This window comes from Eurytemora carolleeae, unplaced genomic scaffold (assembly GCF_000591075.1).
Source record: "Eurytemora carolleeae unplaced genomic scaffold, Eaff_2.0 scaffold728, whole genome shotgun sequence".
Classification (NCBI taxonomy): domain Eukaryota; kingdom Metazoa; phylum Arthropoda; class Copepoda; order Calanoida; family Temoridae; genus Eurytemora; species Eurytemora carolleeae.
The window spans coordinates 113,239-129,812 of record NW_019396676.1 but is presented as its reverse complement, the minus strand read 5'-3'; the positions used below and the strand labels follow the sequence as shown (position 1 = coordinate 129,812).

The window sequence follows — 16,574 nt, the reverse complement described above, 5'->3', positions numbered from 1 at the left end:
CTCCAATTCATTAAATTCGGACGGAATGTAAACAAACCCAGTGCCCCCGACAGAAGTTAAAGGGAAAGGATTTAAGCTCTTCAGATGTGATATTACAGTCCAACAAAAAACAAGTGAATATATCAAGTTAGAGTGAATACATATGAGTTTTGGTATTTCTGGTCAATGTGGTAAATACAATATATTCTTATTCCTCCCACTGCAGTACACAGATTTGACGCATGAGATATTGCGGTTCCTTGATTTCGGGGATTTTAAGAGTCAAAGTTCCAGGTAGATTATGTAGATAATAAAAGGGGTGGATGAAGCTTATTTGGTATTCTTTTATTTTAACTTGCATGCTAATAAAGAGGATTACCGATTAGAGAATATAATGACAAAAAAGGGGGAAAAAATCAAAGGAAAAGGACATTTTTAGTAATCATTTCTACATCTAGAAAAGTTTGTGAAAAATGTTTATTTTTAAAATGAAATGACCGTTACCGTTTACAGATCCAATAAATTATGCAAAATTATTTCTTTCTATTTATCTTTTCTTTATTTCTAGTTGTATTTTTCTCCTCACCTCAGCGAGTTTTCGATATTTATTTTTAATATATATGTTAATATTTATATATTACTGACTTGCGGAATATAGATTATATTTAAAATATAGGAAAGAGTGAAATCAAAAACACATTTTCCAACCAGTCTATCACTGTACACCAATGACATATTTTTCTGATTTGAGAAATTACTAAAGAAATGATTGAAACGTTATACAAACATTGAAATTTCTGAGTTTACAATATTCTAAACATAGATTAATTAAAATAACAGATGGGACACTAGATGTCGTCTTTTCAAGATTTGGATGAAACTCCTTCTCAATATCTCTAAGGCAGAGCCTAGAGGAGTTTCGCGTAGTCGGCGTATAATTACTAGACAGAGAGAGTTGTACTAAGCCGACTGCGCGGAACTCCTCTGGGCTTCTGCCTCAGGGTTGTTGTGAATGAGTTTCATCAAAATCTTGAAAAGACGACATCTAGTGTCCTATCTGTTATTTTAATAAACCTATGATTCTACAGTACAAAAAGGATTGAATAATGATATAAGAATACTAAAACTTATTATAAATATAAATAACTCATAAAATGATTAAAGAATTCTCTTTTTATAACTTTTTTTAAAACTTTAAATTTGATATTTTCCATAAACTCGAATCATGAAATTGATCGTATGTACGGAAATTGAGTCTTTGCCACAAAACTAAAATTTTCTAATCCCAATATCTTTGTTACCTGATGATGGATTATTTGATCTAACAGAATCTATAGTTTGAAATATCTAATGTCCTAAAACATTAGGCTGAAAAGATATTGAGATTAGAAAATCGAAGTTTGTGGCAAAGAATCCATTCCTTTTTCACAGCTAATTTTAATGTCCAAAAAATAACTCCCCAGCTGTATGTATTGTACATATTTCAGTGTACAACTGTAATAATAAATTTGTATTTTTGTTCAAATTTGTGCACTTTATTAATAGTTAAACCATAATAGAATTATAGTGGTTAATGAGGTATATTTGGATATCCTTTAGCAAACAATACTTGTATTTACATAACCTAAAAAGTACAAGTTTTACCTATAAAACAATGCTCTTACGTGAATTAAGAAAACAAATATTTGTAAAAAAAAATAATGAAAGAATTCCCCCCCCCCTTCTTTAATAGTTTCATTTAAAATTCCAACTTTGAAATTTTGCTGATGAGGTGTTTTAGAAATTGTCGGTACACCATAGTTTCAGTAGAAGTAAATATTTCCATTTACTGATAGCGCCGATTGAAGGATTCATAACTCTGATTGGATAATGAAATAGATAGAAAGATAGATGTTACCGCAATACTATTTCTATTTGTTCAGAATAGACATCAAACACATGACTGAACCCTGATTGGATCAGGCGCTAATGGACTTGGCATACAGTAGTAGTGTGTATATTATACAAGGTGATCCAATAAACATGGGAATTAAATGACGACTCAAGAATCGTGGAGATTTCCAATATTTGGATGTTAGGCATTTTACCAACAGCGAGTTGCCATTGTAAGATTGCCCTGTATTAACTTGCCAGGCGGCTCTTTGACATGAGACTATTTTATCAAGCCGCGGCTCAAAATGGTTGCTTCCACTTTAAATTGTACTGCATTTTTCAAGATTTAAGCCGGCGCTCAATTGAAACCGGTTTTTGGTAGATTTAAGCCGCGGCTCCAATTCATTAAATTCGGACTCTGGACAAATTTTCCTATATCTCCGTCAATTTTGAAGGTGCAAAAATGGTAGACCATATTTTGGAAAATGCGGAGACTGTATTGTTTTGATGTAAAATGTTTTAACTTGGATACTATTAAAATTGTGTTTAAGAGAGACAACATGAAGGCCTTCACTCAATTCACACGTTTTTTAAACATCCTGTTTTTAAAACGTTTATTTTTCTCTCACTCTCTTTCTCTCTATGATATGTTCTAGAAATTGTTCTTTTTATTGAGAATAAATATTTTTTATAAATAGTTTCACGCGCATTGGTTAAAAAATGTTTTTGTATCTTATTCTAAATCCAATTTTAATTCTGTTAAAAGTGCTTTACATTAAGATATTTAAACAAACTAATACATTGAAATGTAATTAGCTGCTATTTGTGTTATTGTATATTGAACAGAAGGTGCAATTTTTCAGATGGTTAATTTTTCCTGGAGGGTTCAACTTTAGGTATGCGGGAAACCTTCTCATGACTTTCAGAGTTCAAGCTAGGACTGGGAATCGTTCCTGGGGAACGATCTTTATTTCGCTAGAACGAACGGAATTATCAAGAACAAACGGAATTATTATGAACGATCCGATTGTGCTGGGAAAAAAAGAACGAACACATAGAACACGTTGCATTTTAAATCAGGAATGTGCAGGGGCGTATGAGAGGGAGCCTGGGTGCACAGGCCCCCCTTCGTGTGCCCCCCCCCAACTGGGAGGGGGACACACAAGGGGGGGGGCTCGTTAAATATAACATCTGGAGATCTGTTAAAAAAAAACTCGGATTCTTAAAGCTTACACCACAGTATTAAGAGGGAGTATCCGATGAGTCCACTTAAGAAAATTACATAAATAATTTATTAACACTCATGGAAGGGACCCTTCTTAGACTAAGAACACCAAGAACGGAACGGAACGGAAGGTGTATAACACGATTGAAAAAAGAACGAACGAGAAAGGAACAATATAGCTGCATGGAGGCCCTCGTTCTAGAATGAAACGTGCCCAGCCCTAGTTCAAGCGTCCTAATTGATGCCAAGAAAGGAATTTATTCAATTTAAGGCGAACACTCACAAAATTAAAGTGTACACCTTGGATATCAAGCCAAGTCGGTGGGGCTAGTTGCTGTGGAATACAAATATTTGCCCTGAGTTTAGTTAAATTGATAGAGAATGATTAGATAAGTTAGCACAGTTCCTAAAATACTCAACAGAGCTTGTCTTCCAGCAAAGAAATACCCATTTCCATCAAATCTCTCTTCTGCTTCAATTTTGGACAAAACTAAAAAAGAAATGGGATTTTATCGGTATTTTTCGGTATTTTGCAATTTTAGGGATTAAATGGTTATTAAGGATAACTAATTTTCAAGTTAAAATCATATTAGATCCCAAATCACATTAATCTCTCATGTGCAGATTTGAAATAAGAACAATGTAAGACGCATATCTATGAAAAGGGTACTTAGGATTTGATTGTAAATTCGTCATGTTTGAGTTAGTTGAATTATGAATTCCGATAGCAGGGAAAATTATAGTTTCAAAGTTTGTCAGTTTTTCGAGTTTTCAATAGTTATATATTTCAGCTTGGTAATTTGTTGGTATTTTTCCCCCTTATATTTTCAGTTTTTCAGTTTTTCAGTTTGTCCATTTGTTCGTTTGTCAGTTTATACCTTTGTCAGTTTGTCAATTTGTCAGCTTTTCACTTTTCACTTACAGTAAGGGCTGGGCGTTGTTCCTGGGGAACAATCGTTCTTTCGTGAGAAGGAATGGAATTATCAAGAACGCTCCCACTATTCCAAAAAAAGAACGAACACATAGAATGTCTTCTTAACAATATTGGAACAATTATTTAAAGAACGTACGTGGAACAATCGGAAGTTGCTTAAAAGGAACGTTAAAATCAGGAACACGTTCTTATCATAAGGAAGGCACTCTGGAAATTTGTTGAAAAAAACTTCAGATTCTTGATTTTGGAAGCAGTACTTTAAAGCTTTTCATTATCTTTTTTTAAAATTATCTTGTAAATTTCTTTTTTCATTTCTTCAAAGTTCACAAACTTACAAAGCAGTTTAATAATGCAAAAAAAGATTGGAAAAAGAACAAACAAGAAGGGAACCATCTAGCTGGAGGCTCTTGTTCTAGAACGGACCAGCCCTACTTACAGTTTGTCAGTTTATTTGTCAATCCATTTTAGAGATTTTAATTATACAATTCAAGTACAATGTACATATCCTTTAAACGAAATAAAAGTCTTTGAAAATAAAAAGGCTCATTGAAAACTCAGTTCATTTGTGAAGTACCAGGTCTGTACATAAAGAAAATGTATAATCGGGAAAGTGGCATAGTGCATAAAAACAACTTTAACCCAAATTAATTGCAAAATCAAAGAAAATATTTTAACCTGATGTAACACTTGCAGATTCATTTTTATTTCCTGTCACAAGAGTACTCCTTAAAGTAATTACTTTTTTTTACTAAACAAAATAATTATTAGGGAAATTCTGGTTTTTACAGTATATAATCACTGAGTCAAATTTTTCCAGACAGGATAATTCAAAAGTTTTTTTACAATTATTTAATAATCTGGTTGGAAAAAGTGACAAAAAACCTTTTTGGAACAGGTTAAGATATATAAAATTAACTCTTAACATAATAACCCATAAAAACATCTAATTATTATTATATGAATCCTAAATTTTTCTATTAAACTGCAGTATTAGTTCAACTATGTCACCTAGCCATGCTCTCCTTTTATTAAAATTCGATTTTTTTTTAAATGTGAAGCCAAAATTAAATATTATTATTTGAATTTGTATTCATTATCTTTCATGGTTCATTCCAAAGATTGAATATAAATATCTGTCACTGCCATTTAGAAACATACTGACCTAAGAGCATCATTTTTCTCATTCAGTTTGTCATAGCAATCATCAGCCACAGATGAAGTGTTAAAAAGCATTAGAACTGCTTTGATAGAGAATAGTATATAAACAAACATGTTTACGTCTGTTCTGGATTTAGAGTCCTGAGTCAACTCGTTTGATGCCTGATTAAAAGGAAGTCTTTATCTTTACATATAAAGTAATAATTTTTTTTTTTTAATTGTTTAATTGTTTTTTTGATGTCCAATCAAAACTCAAAAATCCCTTAACCGATTAGCCTTTAATTTTGATTGGAGAGTTTAGTATAACCACAGGAAAGGTCTCAGCATGTTTGTATTTTCTAAGTTGAGTGGGTTGACTTTTGTTGGGAAAACTTCAGACAAAGTTATAGGTTACCAAACTATAGTAAATAATGAAACAATTAATTTTAGGTTTTGATTTTAATGTTCCATAGAAAAAACTCTTAGGGAACTTCTAGCACTGTGAATGTTACTAAAAGTTAAATGTCCCAATTTCCCAAGTGACAACATTTAAAGGGAAATTTCCTGTAAACTTCCCAGAAAAACAATTTCCCTTCGGAAAATGTTTTAAATATTAATTTCTTCTGATGGGAAAGCAGAACTACACATTAAAATTCTAAAACCTAATAATGTACAATATTTTCAAACTTATTATTTACATTGTCTAAAGCCTTGCATATGAAGGCTTAACCTAAAAAATATGCACCACTGCCATTTGGAAAATTGTACTTTTGGGAAGTTGTCAATTCGGAAAGTGTTAGTTTAGGATGTACCTGAAATGACTCCATGATGAGGAAAAGTGTTTCAATTGAATACAAAATAAATATATATGGACTGAGTCCTTTTTTCAATGCTCTAAACATAGATAATGATTTTTCTGCTGACAGGATCAATTCTGCTGAATCCACCGTGGTGATATAGTTGTCAGTAACTGTGTTAACAACAAGAACAGACAGTACATTAACAATCAAAATTAGACAGAAGTAGATAATGTGAAATATCAAAACATCAACCTTACTCCAATATTTGACTGATGTAAGAATTACATTGATAAACAAGATGAGTCCTATCAGAAGAACTCCAACTATTCGTCGTGGTGGCTTGATCTGAACCATAAGGAGACCCGGCGTATTAGAGAGAAAATATCCCAGGACTATGGGTAAGATTAAATACAGTCCATTCATTCCCAGAAGAAGAGCCACAAAGGTGAACTGATAAGTGAAGCTGGGATTACTGGTGATCATTTTAATAAAGTTAGGAATCTGAACACCTAGAGTTAGAAATGGAAATTTAATCAAAACAGCATTATCTTGTGATTTACAGGTCATTATTATGTTAATTGTTAAGTATTGTCATTGAAATGTATTTTTAATTTGGTTTTAGTAAGGGTATATACTTTAAAGAATTACCCCAGGATTTTCGAAGATTTCCTAATATTAAACTGCAGATAAAATAGTTTTGAAGGGGGGGAATGGGGAAGAATATAATTATTATATATAGAGGGGGGAATGTCTGGTCAAAAAATGTATACCCCTTTACTGTTTAAATGGAATAAAGCATGTTTTAAACAGAAATAGCTAAATTAAAAGTTCTTATATGGATATATAATCTAAATAAATCTACAAAACTAAATGTGTCTTGATTGAAATACTGTTTTTTGGAAACCAAAAAAAAACTTCCAACCTACCTAAGGGTACCATCACCCAAATGATATAAAGAATAACTGACTTGAGGGATACAGGCCAAAACACAATGTTTCCGCTTCCATTTTGATGGGCTGTTGTCAATCGTAGGAAAAGTACTGTTCTTATAAGTTTTGAAATTGGTTGAGTATTTTCTGGCAAAACCATACCACCCTCCACCATTATGGTTCTCCTAATGTAAACTGACTAAATATTGGACCAGAACTAAACTAGGTGGGGTATGCAAACTCAATTGTTATATTACCTTGTTACTACAATTATTCACTTTGTGAATGTGTCATAACAAAAAATATATCCGACTATTCATTGTGAATTAACAGTGCTCTCTACACTTTTTTCTATACACTTGAAAATCAATAATGTGGAACACATTGTTTACCTAGTATGTTTACCAAGTAGAAATGTGCAGATAAATTTTGTAGAGAAACAATACAATTTCATATATAAACATTGGAATCCATTTCATGCTTAATCAGACAAAGCTTTTAAATGTACCATTGTGAATCAGACATTGCCGTCTTTGCATGGGTTTTTTTTTTAAAGTAGGCTTACGGTCCATTTAAAGCATTTAAATTATTTTTGACCAAAATATAATTATTCACTTTTTTCTTGGAAATTACTTAAATTAAACAAATATGGAAAAATTGTTGAAAATGTCAAATCTTGATTTTTCCATATGTAAGGTAAAAAAACCTATTTCTGGACATAACCAAACATTTCTTCTCTGGTTTAAAAAGGCTTTTAATGGTAAGGCTGAATAGTGTTGGCAATAATTTTTATTAGAATTTATTGAGATGTTATGAAAGTTTGCTTATCTATTTTAGATTGAAACTTTTATTATAAAATAAGGTAGAAAAAAAAGTTTCGTTTTATTCTCTGGTTGAACTAATAATGTTTAGAAATTGTTGTTTGATCACTTACAATTCAAGAAAATTGTTTTGGAAAAGATCTTGAAATGATAAAACCTTTATCCTTTAGGTTTGCGGAAGAACAGAAGGGGAACTTTGTGATCCAAGGAATCTATCATTTTTATCAAACTATCTTTTTTAATTTCATAAAAACTTTCTCTTAAGTTTATAATTAAATGAAAATATTTTCCATAATTAAACTGCTTACTGAGCAACCAATAGCTTACAAAACTTGCATCAAGCATAATATACATGCATCATCCAGTATATACCCATCAATTTATTGAGAAATATTTCCTTTAAAACAGAATTTTAACATGTTAATTTTCCCCCCTTTCTGATATATATTTATTATTTGTGTTGTAATTTCAATAAATCTCTAGATGCCAAATAAGAATTAAAATTCTCTCAATTTTTAAGCACTTTAATGATTTAAATTGACCCTCCATTTCAAGAGTAATATACCTGATTTTTGAAAATCTGCTTCACACCTTAGCTTAAGCAAAATGTTTTCTATCTAAATCCTGTCATATAATATTTGATCTTTAAATGATTTTGAATAATAAGCAGCAAGTATGGAGAGGTGGGTATGTGTGGAGACAACCTTGAGTGTAGGTTTTTCAAGGAAACTGATGAAAGTATCTGTATGTGCACTGAAGAAAAGGTAAATATTTCATTAAATATAGTTTAATTTTTTTTAAATTTATTTTTCAAAAAATTAAATTTTTTAAAAAGTATTTTTTAAATTCTATGGGCAATGCCAGGCACTTCAGCTAGTGTTTAATATCAAAGAAACTTATGGCTTATTTAAATTTCTTACTGAAAAAAATCTAAATTAGATTTTGTTTTTTTTAAACATAAAAAATACAATATTTTTTAGAAAGATCACTTAAACAAATGAAAATATTTTTAAACATTCAGATAATTACTTATCTCAGATTAGTTTTCATAAATTGAATTAATCCCTACTCACATGCTTTATATTACCACTACTCAAATATTTGTACCACTACAAAAAATCCAAACATTGTTTATTGTTACTTGACCAATTATTAGTTAATTCACATAAAGAAATAAATCTTACATGAACATCCAAGAAGAAAAATGCAAAATCAAAAAATTGGCTTGATTTGTAGGTTATGTAGCTCGGTGAGCGTATATTAGAGAAATATATGCAAAAAGCTAATTTTAGTTTCTCCTATGGTCAAATTTAGAGATAGAGCTTAAAAACATCTATGAATTTTCTTACAGCGTCATGATAAACAGATTTGGTAATTAGTTTATTAAATGTTCCCACTGAGTTTCTGCTATTTTCTACAAAAATCATCCAATAATTGTGAAAAACCTTGTGAGAAGCTGAAATATGCTTTTACACATATATTTCTATGCACATAAAGATATACAAACTACAATTCAAGCCAATTTTTGCTTTAGCATTTATTTTTCTTGGATGTTTACATGTTAGATTTGGTTCTCAATGTGAATTAACCAATATTTGGTCAGGGAAAAAAATACAATGATCAGATTTTTGTACAATTTGGTAAATCTTAAAAACCTGATATTTAAGTATCTAAAGCAAGTTTATACAGTGCATGCATTAAACATACATACCAAAGATAGCGAAATGGCAAAGGAGACCAAATAAATCATCCCCTTTTAGTGCAAGATTAATTAATTGACATTATTAACCATTTAACATTTTTTTGGTTCATTTTTCCATTGAAATTACAAGCAATTTTCTAAAAACGTCCAGGTTGTATACTTTGTAAGTAATTTGTCAATTTTTATAGAAAAAACTGCACTTGTTCAAAATGTAAATTTCTTAATGACATCATTTAATTTAGAATCAAACTGAAACATGTATTAAATATGTATATTCAATCCTTACTCACATGTTTTAGATTACCAAAGCAGAGGTTTTTAATATTTTAAAATTCTAAAATATTTGTTTAATCCTAATTCTGAACAAATTTTCCATGAAAACTAGACTTTAAAAACATACACTAATTTTATCTTTGTCCATCCATAATGTATCAATCTACAATCTGCCAGAATTATAAAATAACTCTTTACTCCTAGAAAATGCTGACAATCGAATAATGAAAAAAACTGTAATTTTCTTGAATCATCAAAAAAGACGATGATTTATCAAAAAAAAAAGAAAGTTTTGATCGTTTAGATGGTGTGTGGAAGTGATGGTGTAAGCTATGGAACTCCCTGCCAACTCAACCAAGAATCTGTGAGGCGATCAGCTGATCCACAGTTACCAATTCTTAAGTATGGCCGCCATTTTTAAAGTTTATTAGTGGATTTTTCAGTTTCATATTTATACCCTCATTTTAGTTTCATACCTTTACTTAAGTTTCTTATCCTTAATATTCAGTTACATATCCAAATATTCAATTTCATATCCAATTATTCAGCTTCATATACAATTATTCAGTTTCACATCCAATTAATCAATTTTATTTCCGATTTTTCAGTTTCATATCAACTATTCAGTTTCATATCCAATTATTCAGTTTCCTATAGGTTTTTAGCGAAATTTTTTTGTCTTTCGTTCGCGCGAGAAAAATGCGAAAAATTTTTGTTTTTATCTGTTTTGCAAAAAATGCGAAAATTTCTGGGGGAAATATGCAAAAATTTTGCGAAAAAAATCGGAAGAAAAATTATTAATTATGGTATACAATAAAACTTCTAATGCTGAGCTCTCAGAACAGAGAATTCCACATGTTTTTTTGTACAAATAATTGTTGCATCTACAACACTAATGGTTCTCGCGGAATTTTTTTTTCGCGAAAAAGTTTGAAAATACGCATGAACTTTTTTGCATTTTTTCGATAAGCTTGCATTTGCTGGAATCCCTAGTTTCATATCCAATTATTTAGTTTTAAAATTCGGTGATGGTAATGGACCAAACCTCTGTAGAGTAAAAAAGTAGATGTTAGTTCCACATTTATTGAAAACATATTTCGGTCTGGGTTGACCCTCGTCTGCAGTTCTTGAGATTGTTTCTGTCACAAAGATTAAAATTAAAAATTAAATAAATTATTTAGTTTCATATTCAATTACTCAGTTTCATATCCAATTATTCAGTAGTTTCATATCCAATTATTCAGTAGTTTCATATCCAATTTTTAAGTTTCATATCCAATTATTCAGTAGTTTCTTATCCAATTATTCAGAAGTTTCATTTCCAATTATTCAGCAGTTTTATATCCAATTATTCAGAAGTTTCATATCCAATTATTCAGTAGTTTCATAACCAATTATTTGATAGTTTCATAACCAATTATTCAATAGTTTCACAGCCAATTATTCAGTGGTTTCATATCCAATTATACAGAAGTTTCATAACCAATTATTCAATAGTTTCATATCCAATTATTCAGTAGTTTCATAACCAATTATTCAGTAGTTTGATATCCAATTATTCAGTAGTTTCATACATATTCCCGATTTCAATTTTATCGTTTCCTATTCTTATTTCAGTTTCAAATCCATTTTGACTGATTTTGTAACTGACAATTTTTCAAATTGACTGCAACAATCGCAAACTTTCTCGTAAAAATCACTCCTTGTCTACCATGTTAAAGTGACAAAAACAGGATTTAATGTATTTGAATGTATACGGTTTAGAACTCCACTTTTAAGTAGAGAGATACGTATTTAAGTTTTTTATAGATGTTTTTTATGTATGTTATTTAGAGAGTGTTTTTTCGACAGTTGTAAAGCGTCATTGTCTGAGAACTAAATGGATGAGTTTATTTATTTATCAATTCTTTTAAAGTTTTCTTATTTTAAGAGTTCCATTATATTGTTTTTAATTTTTAAACAGTGGAATTCGGTTAAACACCTACAGGGATTATACAACTTGTTTGTCTCGCCACCTGTCTAAAAAATCAACTTTTTAAAATTAATCTTTCCATTTCTTTTTTAAGAATTTGTAAATAAAGGTTATAGATTATCAAAGCTTTTAAAGCATTTCCCCACGGGCTTATACAAGAATTTCCAGTGGGAGTTGTTTTTAGTCTTTTAAACTGTCAAGGTGGAAGGGGGACATAAACATATCCTTTATTAAGATCTAAAACCCCTCTGGAAAACATATTACCACTTTATTTTATATTACCCCCTCGTAGCCCCCCCCCCCCCTTACAACGGTTAGAATACGGCGCCAAGCATCACAGCTTTCAATATGACTTTTTGAAATATTTGGACGAATTGGACTTGAAATATTTGCTTCACTTCTGTATGCCGAGTTCATTAGCGCCTTAATCAGGGCTCAGTCATGTGTTTATTGTCTATTCTGAACCAATAGAAATAGTATGGCGGTAACATCTATAATCTTTCTAACTATCTCATTATCCAATCAGAGTTATGAATCCTTCAATCGATAATCAGTAAATGGAAATATTTACTTCTTCTGAAGCTATACAAGCTTGGGAACCCAGCTTTCTTTCAGTTTTCCCTGTAAAAGTCAAACAACTCAACTTAGTAGGTTTAATCAGGCTAAGAACATTATCCTGGTTCTACCAAGTTCCTCAATCAAAATTTGTGGCCAATCGGTCCAGGGGTTCCTGAGTTATGATCGGACATCCAAACAGACAAACAAACATTCAAGCAGAGATTACTACTGTATATATATATATGATTAATTTAACTTCCAGGATGGAATATTGGGGACCATGTAAAGAATCTCCAGTGATAATATCTCCACCATCCGACACCTACGGACCTAAGGGTAAATATTTTTGAACTTTTTATAGACAAACTCATTTTTATTACATTCTAAGTATCACTGTACCCATAGTAAACATGGTTAAAAAGTAAAGTGCAATGCATTTAGAATTAAAGCAATTACTAAAATCTAATTGTTCTTTGTTTACTAATAAAACTAGTTTTTGTGCTGCATTGCATCTAAATTTCTTAAACATCACAGTTAAATATAAACTACTTAGAACTATGCCCTTTGGGAGGAGGAACACCCCCCCCCCTTTTCCTAATCTAAAAATTTGGGGAAATTTTGAAAGGGGACAGTTTCTAACCCCTATAATCCTATTTTAAAGAATGGATTCCAAAAACCTTACTTCAAACATTCTTGAAATTGTTAGTAGTTTATAGTAATAATACCTAACCCCAATTTCTATTTCTAGGTGCGAATTTAACTCTGAATTGTGAAGCTAAAGGTTTCCCTGCTCCTATAATTACATGGCAGTATGATAGTATAGAGGGTAGAACTATATCACTACCCAGGTACTATAAAGGATATCCTACTATTACTATTACATGGCAGTATGATAGTATAGAGGGTAGAACTATATCACTACCCAGGTACTTTAAAGGATATCCTTCTATTACTATTACATGGTAGTATGACAGTATAGAGGGTAGAACTATATCACTACCCAGATACTATAAAGGATATTCTACTATTACTATTACATGGTAGTATGATGGTATAGAGGGTAGAACTATATCACTATACGCAATACATAGTTTTTATCCACAAAGAGAAAAACTTATCCAGAGTTTGGAAGATTACTATTACATGGCAGTATGATAGTATAGAGGGTAGAACTATATCACTACCCAGGTACTATAAAGCCAAGCATCACAGCTTTCAATATGACTTTTTGAAATATTTGGACGAATTGGACTTGAAATATTTGCTTCACTTCTGTATGCCGAGTTCATTAGCTATAATAATAATAATAATAATAATGATAATGATAATATTTTGTGAAAGTGATGACCAGATGATTTCTGTCCAAATGCGAGGTGGGCCTGAACCTATGATGGCAACAGGTAAAAGAATCCCACAATTTTAAAATGAAAAAAAAAACTATGAAAAGGGACACTGAACCACCGCCCCCCCCCCTCTATTTATACTCCCATGGGCCATCTTTGTACAAATCTACCAAATCCATATTTTTTCACTGTTTAGAAAAATACCACTGAACTAAACACTCGTGAGTTCGTCTCCGAATATGAAATTAAAGGCCGACGGTAAAAGGATGCAAAGATATAAAGATTATAAACTAGAAAATGAGGAGAGAAATTATTCCATATGAAATTGAGTCTTTGCCACAAACTCAAATTTTCCCATCTATGCAACTACAACATTGCATGGATATAGGGATTAGAAATAATTTTTTTGTGGCAAATTATTGTCATAGTTATTAATATTAGTTTGAGATACAGATTAATTGGAATTAAATGATTTGATTAATTTTTTCATTTTAAAAATGTAAAATATTAATTTCATGATTATTTAGTTTAACATTTAAAATTACAGATTGATCCTCGAGAAAATGATTTTAGAGTTATTAAGTGATATATTTTTGAAATCTCATGGAAATCATTTCTTGGAAGGGAAACAAAAATTGAGATTAAGCATTTCCCTCAAATCTAAAAGTTGTCACATGGATATCGAGATCAAGTTTTGTAGATTAGTACTATTCACTAAAAAGTGTTAACCTCTGGAGGATAAAAAAAAATGTTATATAAATTTATTGATTATTAATTATATAAATCTAGGATGGGCACAAATAATCTCCCTGGACCCAAGTTACAGGTATTCAGCGTTTGCAAATTCATAAATTAAATGTCGACATTTTTTAAAATCATTTTAACTAATGGAAATGTGGAGTCAAACAATATAGAAATCCAACGTATAGCAACAAGGCGTATTTTCCGGGAGAACATTTTTTATATTTTTGAGAAATTAAATAATCAGTGTAAAGTAGATATAATTTTCATTAAATCCTTTTATTTAAATGGTAACACGGAATTTTATGAAATCATATTAGCATTACTAGAGAACTTTTTTGTATATTTTTGATAAATTTTTTTGTAAAAATAAAACTGTTCATATCATTTTCATAATATAGATTTTTCTTTTTATTAGTAACATGCAATTTTATGTAACCATATAATCATTAATTTATGTCAGGACATAATAAACTCTGGGGGAACCTTAAACACAATAGAGAGCAGTACAAATGCATATTAATCTAGTTAGTTGTATAGTGTCTAGGGTATATTAAAAAAATAGAAATAATGACAATGATAAGCTACAATGTTTTACAAAAACGTCGTCTAATTTCTCAAAAATATAAAAAAAAACTCCCGGAAAATACGTTGGATTTCTATGATGTTTGACGTCGTAAATGTAGCACACTAATCATAATAAAACATGAATTATTTATATCAAATGTTTGAATAATGGAAAACGATATTTGTTTCGATTTTGTGTGACCTTTTACGTTGGTTGCAATAAAAGACAAAACTAATAAAGTTTTTAAAAATTTATTTAATTCAGTGGAGTTTATCACTGCATTGCAAGCAATAGCGAAGGAAAAGTTCATGCAAGGTAATTAAAATCAAAAATGATGGGGAAATTCATAGGTTGTTGCATTTTTTAACTAAAAATTATTTTTTATTTAGATGTTCTATAAATATTTTATTATCTTCTTTTTTAGTGCTACTGTTGGAGTTTATAGAGAAGAAATGTAGATAATCCTAAATTATCCTTATCCTTATCCTTATTAGTATCTTTATCCTTATCCTTATCCTTATCCTTACACTTTACTTATCCTCATCCTTCTCCTCATCCTTATCCTTATCCTTATCCTTATTAGTATCTTTATCCTTATCCTTATCCTTATCCTTATCCTTATCCTTATTAGTATCTTTATCCTTATCCTTATCCTTATACTTTACTTATCCTCATCCTTATCCTTATCCTTATCTCTATCCTTATCCTTATCCTTATTCTTTACTTATTCTTATCCTTATCCTTATCCTTATCCTTATCTTTATCCTTATCCTTATCCTTATCCTTATCCTTATCCTTATCCTTATCCTTATCCTTATTAGTACCCTTATCCTTATCCCTATTTTTAAATATTGTAAAATCAGAAATTGTTTAATAAAAAATTCGATATTTAATTATTTTAATATTTTTTCCGATACATATTGAAAAACATTTTTATAAAGATATGTTTATAATTCTCATGTAAATATGGTAACATCCCAGAAACTGTTGTCAATTTTTGAGCAAAAAATGTTGGGATTTTCAATTTTTAAAACTTGTTCTGTTCTGTTCTGTATTTATTATGAAACTTGTCTTATGTAAAAAAGAAAAAACACTGTATTTCAACCGACTTAAACCGGATTTCCTCATCAGCATCTCAGCATCTCTGATTTAGAAAAGGAAGTTTACTTCTGATTAAGTTCTCTATAAAGGAAGTTTCAGCACAAGTACCCAATATACTTGAAGTATGGGGGTTAACAGTATTTTAAAAGGAAATAATTGTTATGTTCTACGGTATTATTATCATTATTATTATTATTATTATAGGTTCCTTTGACAGTATATCGTGATTCGTGAACGTTCCTAAATTAGAGCTTTTGATTAGAAAATAAAATGACTAAATTGTTATGTGCAAAAAAATAGTGTATCTCTTACTTGGTATAAATAAAAGTTAGAAAAGTTCCCAAACCAATACGCAGTAAATCTAAAAAGATTAACATTTTTTATGTTGAGTCAAAGTCTATACTTGGGAAATGAAGATTTAAATTTCCTCTATTGGAAGAAAAGTTATGATCTCAAAGCTTTGTTTTTTAACGTAAAACTAAAATAATTTAATAATAAGCTTATTTCAATTATATTTCAGTAATTTTTTTTCTCCATTTTTAAATTAGCACTCTGCAGTTTAGAGATAAGTAGAATGTAGATTTCTGAATTCTAATTTTGTTTCTGAAAAACAAAGAAT

The 16,574-nt window shown here is 30.2% G+C and overlaps 3 protein-coding genes across 4 annotated transcripts in view; 2 read left to right on the top strand and 1 right to left on the bottom strand.

Moving 5' to 3' along the window:
- The window catches only part of LOC111707248 (insulin-like growth factor-binding protein-related protein 1), a 17,618-nt gene extending 2,217 nt beyond the window's left edge, over nt 1-15,401 (top strand). Inside the window, exons 3-11 of one of the 2 annotated variants that reach the window (XM_023480314.1) lie at nt 7,868-7,905; nt 8,368-8,461; nt 9,977-10,074; nt 12,465-12,538; nt 12,951-13,050; nt 13,544-13,602; nt 14,335-14,371; nt 15,119-15,169; nt 15,279-15,401. In XM_023480314.1, coding sequence (XP_023336082.1) covers nt 7,868-7,905; nt 8,368-8,461; nt 9,977-10,074; nt 12,465-12,538; nt 12,951-13,050; nt 13,544-13,602; nt 14,335-14,371; nt 15,119-15,169; nt 15,279-15,312 — 585 coding nt within the window. In that variant the 3' untranslated portion in view covers nt 15,313-15,401. Of the gene's footprint in view, nt 1-7,867; nt 7,906-8,364; nt 8,462-9,976; nt 10,075-12,464; nt 12,539-12,950; nt 13,051-13,543; nt 13,603-14,334; nt 14,372-15,118; nt 15,170-15,278 lie in introns of both variants that reach the window. The other variant, XM_023480313.1, reaches the window with a different exon arrangement.
- On the bottom strand, nt 2,658-7,096 carry LOC111707246 (uncharacterized). Its single transcript, XM_023480312.1, has 5 exons — nt 6,874-7,096; nt 5,960-6,456; nt 5,173-5,330; nt 4,686-4,735; nt 2,658-3,566 (listed from the first exon to the last, which is right to left on the bottom strand). Exons 1-5 carry the CDS (start codon nt 7,049-7,051, stop codon nt 3,439-3,441), a joined length of 1,011 nt encoding a protein of 336 aa, XP_023336080.1. The 5' UTR covers nt 7,052-7,096; the 3' UTR covers nt 2,658-3,438.
- The window catches only part of LOC111707250 (ATP-binding cassette sub-family F member 1), a 26,664-nt gene continuing 22,122 nt past the window's right edge, over nt 12,033-16,574 (top strand). The window contains exons 1-2 of the mRNA XM_023480316.1: nt 12,033-12,046; nt 16,008-16,012. The gene's annotated coding sequence lies outside the window, so the exon portion shown is untranslated. The remainder of the gene's footprint in view (nt 12,047-16,007; nt 16,013-16,574) is intronic.

What these genes read in the sequence shown, in the direction of transcription:
- LOC111707246 (XM_023480312.1), bottom strand. Translation starts at nt 7,051, where the DNA reads ATGGTGGAGGGTGGTATGGTTTTGCCAGAAAATACTCAACCAATTTCA. An exon ending in TTGGGTGATGGTACCCTTAG is followed by an intron (nt 6,457 to 6,873) that starts GTAGGTTGGAAG and finishes TTCTAACTCTAG; the next exon opens with GTGTTCAGATTCCTAACTTT. An exon ending in ATCTGCAAGTGTTACATCAG is followed by an intron (nt 3,567 to 4,685) that starts GTTAAAATATTT and finishes TTTCTTTTTTAG; the next exon opens with TTTTGTCCAAAATTGAAGCA.